Here is a 13,068-nt window from a genome sequence, read left to right on the forward strand (position 1 = left end):
ACCTCTATGACTCTACTTGGTATGACTCCAACAAATGGAGAGATTTGCCCGATTCCCATTGACCTCAATTTTGATAAGAGATTCTTGATGCCACACTGGCTCAAATGTTGTCTTCATGTCAGGGACAGTCCCTCTCACCTCACCTCTCGAATGCAGCTCTTTTGGCCACGTTTAGACCAAAGGTGTAATGAAGTGTGGAGCTGAGCACTCATTGTGGAACCCAAAGCTGAGCATCGAGAAGCATGTTAATGCCAAGTTTCACCCGATAACACTGATGATGACACCTTCCATCACTTTGCTAATGCTTAAAGAGTAGACTGATGGTGCTGTAATTGGCCAGATTGGATTTGTCCTGCTTGGTTATAGTTAGGACGTACATGGGGAATTTTCCACAATATCAAGTTGACACCAGTGTTGCAGTTGCACTGGAACAGCTTAACTGGGGTTGAAAGGGGTGGGGTTTTTTTTGCCCTGAACAAGGGAAAACGAGAAATATAGATCTAGCCTGTGTGGGATGTCAGGAATTATTTATTTAAACAAAAGGCAAGGAAATCTATAACTCTTTTCCCGTCCCTTTTGGTCTCCCACCCTTCCCAAAAAGATAGGTGTTTGGCTAGACCAATGAACATCTCAAAACTGAGAACGATAGATTTTTATTAGGCAATCGTATTAAGGCATATGAAGCCAGGTTAACTGAGGGAGTAGAATCCAGCCAAACGGGATGGAGGGACTATATGGCTCGGAATGCAAGTGCAATCCACTGTATTGCTATGTGGCACATACTTAGCAATTTTGGCTTGGCTATGAGCCTGGCAGTCATCTTGATACTTTGCCATCTGATGTGGCATTGCTTTCCCGATTGCTTCTTTTAGTCTATGTATTGGTTCCTTCAGCCGGCCATCCTGCAAGAAAACAAATTCAAACGAAATACATTTTTCTTCAGCAACGTATCAATAAGGCCCAGGCAATACCACAGATTCAGAAATTTATAAATAGTAGCACTGATCACCCCCAGCCCCTGAAAAAACGTAAAACCATTAATTTTACATAAGATTTTCAGCATACTTGTGATAGACAAGTGAATCTAGGTTAACATTACACACTGAACCCCTCTAATTAAATGCAGCGATGTGTAGAACTTTTCTTCCGCCACTGAAAGGAGCTCTGATACTTAGTGGTAGAAACTTGTTTTGAAGAAGAAATGGCAAACCAAGTGCAATTTCTGACGAAACTGGTTAAAATTAACATGCCTACAATATAGGAATGGCTCCAAGTGGACTACTAAACACAAGAATTTAAACATCATTTAAAGCTGTGTAGACTGCTGCAGATTATGTATAGAAAAATGGTTTTCCGATCACACAACAGAAACATATAAATCAATGTAAACATGATGTTAAAGAGTTTCACACACGAATCCTTAAATTCATTTGTTATTTACTATACACAGTGAAACCTGTATAAATGCTCACCTGCATAAAGCATTCACCTGTCTTTACCAGCCATTTTGCCCCAGTCTGTAATAATTTTTTAAGAGGACAAAAAATTAGTTGCTTAACAGAGCTCCCAACATCAGAATTAGGGGAGTATAGAAATCGTTTCCCCCCCCCGCTCTTTCACTCTGTCCGAAAAATATTTAATGGAGAAAGCAACATAGGTGCTAAAACAGGACATAAGCTGGCCATGTATGAGAATCAGTTCTAACTTCACATGAAGTCAAGTTCATTCGGAACAATGATGCATTCGACATGGTTTTATGCTGGGGTGGTTCATGCTTCATGAATTCAAAAGTCTACTCCTCTTAATTCAAAATTATTCTATTCAAATTATATGATAATTCAGGATATTAAAGCACTAAAATCCTACTTTCCAGTCACTTACTCACTGCTTTATTCAGATAGCTGGATAATTTGATATTTGAAGCATAAGAGGTGTCTTTGAATTACCAGGAGAAGACTGTAAAAATGAATTGTGTACGATATTATCTCCTCGTGATCACTCTCTAAGGGTGGCACAATTAAACAAACCCAACATGAATGCAATGCTTTTACTAAACAATAAAACAAACTGTAATACTAATAACTTAAACGTCCATATTGAATTTTGTTAAGGTGAATTTAGTGTTATGGATCATAGAATCCCCACAGTGCTGATGGAGGCCATTTGGCCCACCGAGTCCGCACCGACCACAATCCCAGCCGGGTCCCAACACCGCAACCCTACACATTTACCCTGCTAATCCCCTGACACTAGGGTCAATTTAGCATGGCCAATCAACCTCACCCACACATCTTTGGACTGTGGGAGGAAACCCATGCAGACAAGTGGAGAATGTGTAAACTCCACAAAGGCAGTGACCTGAGGCCGGAATCGAACCTGGGTCCCTGGCGCTGTGAGGCAGCAGGGCTAACCACTGTGCCACTTTGCCACCCATACAGAACCAATTTACAAAAATAGTAAGTATCAATGTATTACAAACATGAACACTTGAAGTGACGTGACAACCTCATTGTTTGCCTGAAAACCAAAATTTGTCACAGAACATTCTTTTCCCTCCAATAAGAATCAAACCTGGATTAAGCAACCAAGGGTTTCTGTTCTGAGTAACTACATGATGCAAATTGTCTTTTTGTACAAAACTCAAGGATGGTAATGAGTTTTCAATATTATTACAAACTTTGGAATATTTTCCAAATGAGGTTGAAATGATTATAAGATTAGTTCCGATATTTTGTTTTTGCTGCATAGGCTGCTGCCATTATCTTATATTGGTATTGGCGTATCAGAACACAGTTAAAAATAGGTGGACAATATTTAAACATTTAGCTTTAAAACAAAATCTTAACACCTCTTGTGATATCCAGCTGTCAGCTTGGCTGTGTAGTAGAACTCTTGCCTTAAGTCGAAGTTGAGGCCCTACCGCAGGATAAGGGTATAATATCAAGGCAGAGGGAGTGCTACACGGTCAGAGGTGACCCCTTTCAGATCATACATTAAATCATGGCGCTAATATGGTGTCAACTTGCTGTTCAAGTGCACATGTAAGATGCCATAACACTATTCCAGGAAAAGTGGAGCATTCCTCCCCATGCTTTGGTCAACATTTATTTTTCAACCAAAACAGGCAATCTGGGTCACTTGTCTCTTTCTGTTTGACGAATCTCATTGCTGTTTGTGAAATCTTTCCAACTGCTTTAGCTGCAATGGCCATCCACATAACTATAATGACTAGGTTTCAAAGGTGAGCAATTGACTGTGAAGTGCTTTGGGACAGACCGAGGTTGTGCAAGTTGCTTTCCAAACCGAGTTCCTTCCTTCTAGTTTTGTTTTCCTCTCCCCAAAACGTTTCATACACATTTCCTGGAGACCAATAATGAGCATTTGCAATTCTGTGCATAGCAAGATGCGACAAAAACAGTGAAACAGAGAGCAGTTTTTTTGATGTTAATTGATGAGGGATGCTAGCCAAGGTAACAAGAGTTCACTCATCCGGAGGATGGCTCTTCAAATAACCAAGCATTCCCATAGCGCTGCTCTGCGAGTGGTAAACTGGGGCTTCACTTGGGCCTCGAGCCGCAAAACCTTTTGATTCAGAGGTAAATGTGCAAGTAAATGAACAAAGCTCATACTTAGAATCATAGAATAGAATCACAAGATTCTACAGCGCAGGAGGAGGCCATTTGACCATTAGGTCTGCACCAACCACAATCCCACCCAGACCCTATCCCCCTAACTCCATGCATTTACCTTAGCTAGTCCCCTTGACACTAAGAGAGAATTTAGCATGGCCAATCAACCTAACCCGCACATCTTTGGATTGTGGGAGGAAACCGGAGCACCCGGAGGAAACCCACGCAGACACGAGGAGAACGTGCAAACTCCACTGAAGTGACCCAAACTGGAAATTGAACCCGGGTCCCTGGCACTGTAAGGCAGCAGTGCTAACCACTGTGCCACCCTTGGTATATATAATACTTGGTATTACCTAATCACAAATGTCTGTCTGGTCTCCCTTCCGAATCTTTGCAACTTCCATTATATCCTTCAAGTAGGTTTCTCAACACAACATTAAGGTAATTTTACCCGGGCTTCAATCAAAAGCCTTTCAGTTCCAATTCAGGGTGCACTCAGCAATGGTTAAATTGCCATGAGGGGACTGTACTACAACCATAAACACTATGGTGCGTGGGTAGGAAGAAAATTGCCTTCTGCCTACATGGAACCTTTCCGAATTTAATTTAAAAAGGTATGATTTATGTATTGCAATGTGCAGCGCTGTGGTGTTGAGATACTCAAAAGTAGGAGTTACGACTGGGAGAGGAAATGAAGCAGAAAAATAAGCTTTAGCTCCTGGTAACTTTCCAAAAAGTAGGAAATAAAACACTTTGTATCAAGATTACACTTGGATGTGAAGAGAATAGCATTTAAAATGTAAAATGTATAAAAGAAGCCAGCCGGGATTCTTTGGTCTCACACGCCCCGCTACCGCTGCGAGTGAGAACAGAGAATTTGGCGCTCAGCCAAATCTCGGTTCATGGCAGCGGGACTGGATAATCCCGGCCTGAGGTCGGAGAATTCCAGCCATCGTGTGCTAATGTAATTTGCTACATTCATTACCCCTGCTCCAAAATACTCCCACTGGAAATAAAATATCACATGGTTAAAATACTATAATAAGGATTTGGTCGCATGCATATAAATATCTTCCATAAATACAACTTATTTCAGTTTAAAACTTCATTACATTACAGAATGTGGTCATCCACAACTGATAAGCATTTCCACTGTACAATTTGATCAATGATGTGGAGATGCCGGTGTTGGACTGGGGTGGGCACAGTAAGAAATCTCACAACACCAGGTTAAAGTCCAACGGGTTTATTTGGTAGCACAAGCCACAAGCTTTCGGAGCACTGCTCCTTCATCAGGTGAGTGGGAGTTCTGTTCACAAACAGGGCATATAAAGACACAAACTTAATTTACAAAATAATTTACAGAATTATTTTGCAAATTGAATTTGATCAATGACATGAATGAACTTTGATGAATTAACATGGGGCTTTAACTGTTGCCACTTGGCCTTTCTGCAAAGACTTATTAACAGGGCAATGTAAAACACAGTAAAGTTTATTTATTAGTCACAAGTAAGGCTTACATTAACACTGCAATGAAGTTACTGTGAAATTCCCTGAGTCGCCACACTCCGGCGCCTGTTCGGGTCAGTGCACCTAACCAGCGCGTCTTTCAAACTGTGGGAGGAAACCCACACAGACACGGGGAGAAGGTGCAGACTCCACACAGACAGTGATCCAAGCCGGGAATCGAACCCGGATCCCTGGCACTGAGAGGCAGCAGTGCTAACTACTGTGCCACCATGCTGCCCTCCCACCCCTCCCCGAGAAAGAGCAAAAGCTCTGCTACCACCATGCTGACCCCTTCCCCCATAGTATGGAATTAACACTTACTTGGCCCATGGGGGTTTAATCAAACATAGACGGACAAATAGACCCCAGGAATTTTGTGTTTACTCAGTCCATAGGAATAGAGGGATATGGACTGAGTAAGGGCAGAAGGTTTTTAAAAAAAGTTTAGTTAGGGCACCATGATTGGCACAGGTTTGGAAAGCCGAAGGACCCGTTCCTCTGCTGTACTTTTCTTTGTCCTTCTTGCCCACTAAGTCCATACTCAAAATAGCTAAGGAAATTACTGCTTATGCATTCAGAAGAGTCTTTTTAAACTGGGGTAATAAATGACCGTCACTGCTAAACAACCCTCCCTGTCGCAAAAAAAATAATTTTACAATCGTGAAGACTCATTTTCTCAGATGAAAATTAGGAACATTAGTACTGCAGATAAAAAAAAGTCTATCTATTCCCTCTCCTGTATTTTTCCATCTTTATTTTACTTTCAGAACACCAATTAAAATTTATATTTCCTGCCTTATTCTTCCTTGTTTGGACATTGCATGTCTCAATAAGGATTCTTCAACCTAATAGGTGAAGAATCTTGCTGCTGCTGCTCTGCTTGCAGAGCTTTAACTGCCCTGTAGAGGGCTCAGTGTTGGGAAAGTTGCCAGATTAGAAGAAATCTCCACTGACAAGCCAATAAAGTGCCTGCCAGCAGCTGTCAACAAAGTGAATGCTGTGTGACGTTCCACTGCTAAAAGCAGAATCCAGACCAGTATCTTTTTAGATTTTTCAGCCAAAAATCTATGTTATTTTAAGGTCTGCTAAAAGAAAAATCTTAATATATCCCCACAACCCCCTCCTCCAATTTAGACCACATTTCCCCTTGCAGAGCATTCATACCACAGAGCAGAACAGGAGTAACTTACAATTACAGACTCTGTGCTACTGCTTCCCGTTCACAAGTGCTTTTAATCAGAGTATATGCTCTCTCCCTGAAGAAGCACACCCCACTTAAAGTCCACAGCTTGAGTACAGGCTGACAATATCGAAGGGCTAAGCACCCTAAATGTGCGCGACAATGTGTTTGGAATAAAAAGAGAAAATGCTGGAAAACCTCAGCAGATCTGGCAGCATCTGTAAGGAGAGAAAAGAGCTGATGTTTCGAGTCCAGACAAAGGGTCATCTGGACTCGAAACGTCAGCTCTTTTCTCTCGTTACAGATGCTGCCAGACCCGCTGAGATTTTCCAGCATTTTCCTCTTTTGGTTTCAGATTCCAGCACCCACAGCAATTTGCTTTTATTATTAACATGTTTGGAATATTCTACTGTGCAAGTCAGGAATGTGGTCTATGACATTCAATAGTAATTAATATGAAAGCTCAAGGTACTGGAGTCTTGCAGGCTTGGAGAATGCCTTTTGGAAGGATTGAATTGAGACATTTAAGAAAGTGCCCTTGCTGCCACCTTATTAATTTTACCTGCGAGAATAACTCAGATACTGGCCATTGGCTACAGCCTAAGAGGTTACCGATTAATTTGAGGTGTTAGGTATGCTCAATAGACCTGGTTAGCTTTTGAGTTGTGTGCTTACACTCAGGAGATTGGCTGTTTCCTGTGCTGGAAATGCTTTATGTTGAGTCAATTTCTCGTTGATTGCATTGTAAATATTGTATGTGGCTTGTTGCCCTGACTGTATCTCGTCCATTGGTGACATTATGAGGAGGAGAAGCTGGAGCAATACAATTTTCTCCCTTATGGTCCTGTTCCTGCCTTCACACGGCACCATTCGTGCGCTATTTTGTCACTTCCTTGGAAATAAACTTTGGTTACACAACAAAAAGTGCGCAACGATCCCGTTGGGATTTAGCCAGTTTAAAGCAGTGCAGTGAGATCTAACATCTCACTGCTAGATTTCCCAATGCTTGCTCAATCAGGATTGCCCTGTGCAACACTGCACTCACTTCCAGTATCATGTGAAGCAGAGTATGAAGAACGCCAAATCCAGAAACATGTTAATGAGCCAGCCTGGCTGTTTCATCAACAATTGCCTGAATTGCTGAATACTAACCTGCCTCAGGTAGCCAAGAACGGAGATTGCTATGAAAAGTTGACTTGGTTCCAACCTTCCACCCTGGTGACTCATTATGAATGCCCAAAAGATGGATGGTTTGTGCACCTCTACTTTCTTGTCTACAGATGATTCTGAAGTAAAATGCCAGTGACAAAGCTATAGCGCTGAAAACATTTAACATGAAATCAATGCTCCATTTCTACAGCAGCATGTCAAAACAAAATACTTCAATCAATAAATTCTGTGAAATATAGCAGAATATGTAGGAAAATGTACTGACAATTCCGTACCAGCGCCAACCCACAAACCGCAATGAGATGAATGGCGTTTTCCAAAAGCTAATAGTGGTGGGTAGAAGAATGCAAGTCAGAATACTTAGGAACATCGGAATTAGGAGCAGAAGTAGGCTAATTCAGCCTTTCGAGCCTGCTCCGCCATTCAATCAGATCATGGCTGATCTCTCCCTGGTCTCAAACCCACCTCCCCACCTGTTCCCCATTTCCCTCTTTTAGTTCGAAATGTGTCTATCTCCCATAAAACATAGGAGCAGAATGAGGCCACTCGGCCCAGCGAGTCTGCTCCGCCATTCAATCATGGCTGATTTTTTTCTCATCCCCATTCTCCTGCCTTTTCCCCATAACCCCTGATCCCCTTATTAATCAAGAACCTATCTATCTCTGTCTTAAAGACACTCAATGACGGGGCCTCCACAGCCTTCTGCAGCAAAGAGCTCCACAGATTCACCACTCTCTAGCTGAAGAAATTCCTCCTCATCTCTTTTAGCCTGAGGCTGTGCCCTCTGGTTCTAGTTTTTCCTACTAGTGGAAACATCCTCTCCACGTCCACTCTATCCAGGCCTCGCAGTATCCTGTAAGTTCCAGAAGATCCCCCCTCCTCCCCCTAAACTCCAACGAGAAGAGACCCAGGGTCCTCAACCGTTCCTCATACGACAAGCTCTTCATTCCAGGGATCATTCTCGTGAACCTCCTTGAAACCATTCAAATGATTCAGACTCCACTGTGCGATGGGGCAGCAAGTTCCAACAATTCACCACCCTGTAAGAAGCAGTTCCTCCTTATCTCAGTTTTAAATACTGAGAAAGCTCTCCTCCTCGTCAAGAGGATCTTTTGTACCCACTTGAACCATCAGGTTAACAATCTGTATCTTACTCTAACCATTCATGCAAAGCAGGGCACCAACATGAAACTGCAGTGTCAATCTTGCTGGTAAGTTCATACCGATGTACAAGCCACAAACACACAACTCATCGAAAGAGGAGTTTCCCCAGCAACAAAAGGTTCATTTAATAGCCAAGCAGCACAGCAGTAGCCATTATTAGATTGTCAATCAGTTTCCCTCTGCTAATTATTGCAGTGAACTGTGCCAGCCTTACGTGTGATATGAGCAGACAAAATAAAGACAACAAAGGAATCAGCTTGCAGAGATTGACAAGGATGAGAGATTACGTTGCGTAACATATACTAATGAAGACTCTCTCCAGCGGTGTATTGGGGAAACATGAAATGCATGAGGTCATGTGTTAACTATACAACTTTTGGGGATGGATGAGAATTCATTGCCTTAAACATAAAACCAGCAAATGATTTAATCAAATAAACCTCTGACATGCGCTACTGCTCAGAACTTTCAAAGATTTGCTCCTAAACCTCTATCAAAAAGGCAATTCGTACATAAACGTCAGAAATATTTTGGATCAAATTTAAATCCTTCTTAGCAACATTCTTAAAAATAAAATACTTCACATGCAAACTGGATTTTCAGCAAAAGAAAGGCTTACTCTTAATACAAGGTCCCAGTGTAAGGAAACACTCAAATTTACAGTCAATAACTAAAACTAGTAACAGAAAATTCTTATGTATAAATATATCTCTCTTCGACAAGCTTATATCATAAACTTAATTGGAATTATACGCTTTTAGCCTATCATAGCTTTTAAAAGTAGGATGCAACGTTTCTGCAAATAGTTTTCCTAATTTCAAGACAAGAGTTACAACTGCAGAATGGATTTTATATCTAGAACACTAACTTTCACATCAGTTACCTGCTCATTCATGTGTAGTTTCTTTGCCCTTTTGACCAGCGTGTCCTTGCTGCACGGTAAGAAGGATGCCAGGTGTGCGTAGACCCCAGAGCGGGCCTGACTATTCAATTCGCGGGACTGGAGTTCAATACTGAAAGCATAAACACATCAACATTGATTTGGACTGCACAGCAAGAGTCTTGTTGAAATTAAAAACATCCAAATTCTCTCTCTAATGCAACCTCTTACCACGCTACACATAACCATGAAAAGCACGGCAGTTCAAACAGCACCAGTTTATTGACTGAACACTTTGCATCTCTGAACATGAAACTATCATTCCTCTGCGCTAAGTAACTGGATGACACGGGACCAGTTTTGCCATCTCATCAATGACATTTGTTATTTGCATCACCTAACATAGGTAGTACATTAGAACCAGAGAACCAGCACAGGAGGCCATTTGGTTCATCTGATCTATGCCAGTCCAGATGCCCTTTCTAATCCCCCTTCCTGCATCCGGCCCATAGTCCGGATGCAGGAAGGGGGATTACAGCACTTAAGGTATAGATCTAGGTACTTTTTAAAGAGTTTAGAGTCTCTGTCTCCACCACCAACTCGGCCAGCAAATTCCAGACACCCACCACCCTTTGTGTAAAATAGTTCTTCCTCATGTCCCCTCTACACCTACTGCCACTTATCTTGAATCTATGTCCTCTGGTGCTACAATTCTCCACCAAGAGAAACAATTTTATCCTGTCCACTCTATCTCTTCCCCTCATAGTTTTGTGCACCTCTGTCAAATCACCCCTCAGCCTTCTTTGTTCCAAGGAAAATAACCCCAACCTGTCCAATCCCTCCTCAAAGCCACACTTTTCCAACCCTGACAACATTCTTGTAAACCTAACTGTACTGTGCTCTGTTGAGACCATGGGGAACTGGATGGGGAATGTGATAGGGAAGCAGAAACATGGGCAAATTGCTCAGACCTGCTGAGATTTTCCAGCAAATTGCTCAAGTTAGCTCTCCTGGTGCCAGAGCTTCACAGGCTGGCAATGTGTATCAAGAATTCAGGTGGCGAGGGTAGCTGGCCCTGCACTATTCTAAGACGGATGGGCAGAAACTTGTATGGAACATGCTAATCTTCACACTGACATTCCTGATGCGAGAGGCTCTGTATTAATTCATAATAATTATCCCAGTTCCAAAATAACACCAACAACATTGGTTCATAGAACTCAGAATTCCTAAAGTGCAGAAGGAGGCCGTTCAGCCCATCGAGTCCGCACTGACCACAATCCCACCCAGGCCCTATCCGTAACCCCACGCATTTACCCTTCTAATCCCCTGACACCAAGGGGCAATTTAGCATGGCCAATCCACCTAACCTGCACATCTCCGGACTGTGTGAGGAAACCAGAGCACCCAGAGGAAACCCACGCAGACATGGGGAGAATGTGCAGACTCCACAAAGACAGTCACCCAAGGCCGGAATTGAACTCGGGTCCCTGGCGCTGTAAGGCAGCAATGCTAACCACTGTGCCACCGTGCTGCCCCAACTGTGCCACCGTGCCGCTGAGGTAGACTTGGGACTTGCCTCCTCACCGTGCGCAAGAGTAGAAGACTATGCAAACCACCACTAGCAAAATCTGCCAAGAAAGTGGTCAGGATGAAGCATCAGCAGACAATGAGCCAAACACTTGCCCTCAGGCAGAGCACAGGACATAATAATTGGATTTGACAAGTGGTAATATATATAGTTATATCAAGCTAACTTACCCTGGTTATAGGGATAAAAAGTTCAGTATTGCTGAATAAAGAGACATGTCGGAGAGTTTTGTCTTGCACTCATCGAGTCATTTCTCAAGAATACCAGGATAAAGGGAAAACAACAATTTGAACTGAGATAGAACAAAATACTGATTGGACAGAAAGTGGACTTCGATTGGTAGAGGCGTCGCCATGGAGAATACACCAGCTGATTTGACCAACCAAATAACTGCCAAGCATTGTTGAGATTTAAACCAGGCACTTGACTCTGATTGATCCAAGACATTGTCCTGGGGAATGAATCAGCGAAAGGCTGTCCATTATTTTGTTTCGCTGAAACAGATGCAATGTGTGCACAAGCTCTTTCAAGTAGTCGCCACAAACAGGATGCTGCTATCAAGCCAACAAGACATTCTTCCCATCACACAAATGAATAATGTGGTATATGAATTTCAGTGCCAGTGTGATGCTAGATATGTGGGCCATTTGTCCCAAATATATGCATTAAACAGCATATCACAGCATTCTGCCATTCAGAATGGGCAAAGTACAGACCATATCCAACAGTCCATGCTTACAACTCAAAACATTGTCCAACATTAGATGTAATTCCATGATTGGACAACATCGGCTAAATAATTTTCAGTGTGCGAAGAAATATGCTGACAGCCAATTTAAGGTGGTCAGTCAGGCCCACAGTGTGGCACATGTGTGTACTGGAAGCTATAAATATTAATACATAGGATCCAGTTCTTCACAGACAGAACACAAACACACATTATGCCTGTTTCAGCTAAACAAAATAAGTAACAGCCATTCGCTGTTTTATTCCCTGGGGCAATACCATGACCAATCAGGGTAAAGCTGCTGGTTTAAATCTCAAACAATGCTTGGCAGTTATCTAGTCAATCACTTCAACTGGTGTATTCTCTATGACAATACCTCTACCAGAGCCCACTTGCTGGCTTCTCTTCTCATACAGCATAAACTGTTATTTTCCCCTTATAATGGTATTCTTGAGTAGTGTTCCAATGAGTGCAAGACAAAAAGCTTTGACATGTCCCTTTTTTCAACAATACTCGGGTTTGTACCACCAATAAAATTATTAGACAGTTTGTTGTCTGCATCTAATTGAAGGAAAACCAATCCAAATGCTTGGCTGAGTGATTACACACATTTTGACAGGCCAACTTTTATTCAGCAGTTATTCCAGTTGGTCTGTCCACAAATGTATGACAAACAGACCAAACAGTCCAAGCACAATAAAATATATTTACCTTGAACAATTTAAGGTTAAAACAGTGTTTTTACAAAATTCTACTTCTAATTATTCATTCAAAACTATCAGAAGGTTCTGACAAGGGTCAAAGCTAAGCAATACTTCAAAATAGTTCAAAACCTTCAAGCTGTTTATTTGTCTAAATCTTTTGCTCAATTGGATTCATTTTGCATAAGAATGATTTTAGCCTAATTTCTACAGAAGTTAGGATTTCCAGCACAGAAACAGGACAATCAGTCCACGAGTCCATGTTGGGACTTGTGCTCAACACAAACCCTCTCCCCATCCTACTTCATTGAATCCTATTTGCATATCCCACATGCACTTGTCCGGTTTTCCCTTAAACACATCGGTGCTTTTTGCAGCAGCTACTCAATAAAGAACTTTCTCCGCCCCCTCTCCAAATTACTTAATTACATTAAAAAGTAACAAATCTTTTACCGATACTTTCCAAGTAAGAAGTCCCACAATACCAGGTTAAAGTCCAACAGGTTTATTT

General features: G+C 41.9%; 1 protein-coding gene across 7 annotated transcripts in view; it reads right to left on the reverse strand.

Annotated features, from left to right (window-relative positions):
* The window catches only part of LOC144510838 (ubinuclein-1-like), an 81,127-nt gene that overhangs the window by 31,244 nt on the left and 36,815 nt on the right, over positions 1–13,068 (reverse strand). For 6 of the 7 annotated variants that reach the window (XM_078240795.1, XM_078240791.1, XM_078240798.1 and 3 more), the window contains 3 exons: positions 9,542–9,671; positions 1,473–1,517; positions 784–902 (listed from right to left, as the gene is read on the reverse strand). In XM_078240795.1, the coding sequence (XP_078096921.1) occupies positions 784–902; positions 1,473–1,517; positions 9,542–9,671 (294 nt within the window). The remainder of the gene's footprint in view (positions 1–783; positions 903–1,472; positions 1,518–9,541; positions 9,672–13,068) is intronic. The other variant, XM_078240793.1, reaches the window with a different exon arrangement.

This window comes from Mustelus asterias, chromosome 23, assembly GCF_964213995.1.
Source record: "Mustelus asterias chromosome 23, sMusAst1.hap1.1, whole genome shotgun sequence".
Taxonomy (NCBI): domain Eukaryota; kingdom Metazoa; phylum Chordata; class Chondrichthyes; order Carcharhiniformes; family Triakidae; genus Mustelus; species Mustelus asterias.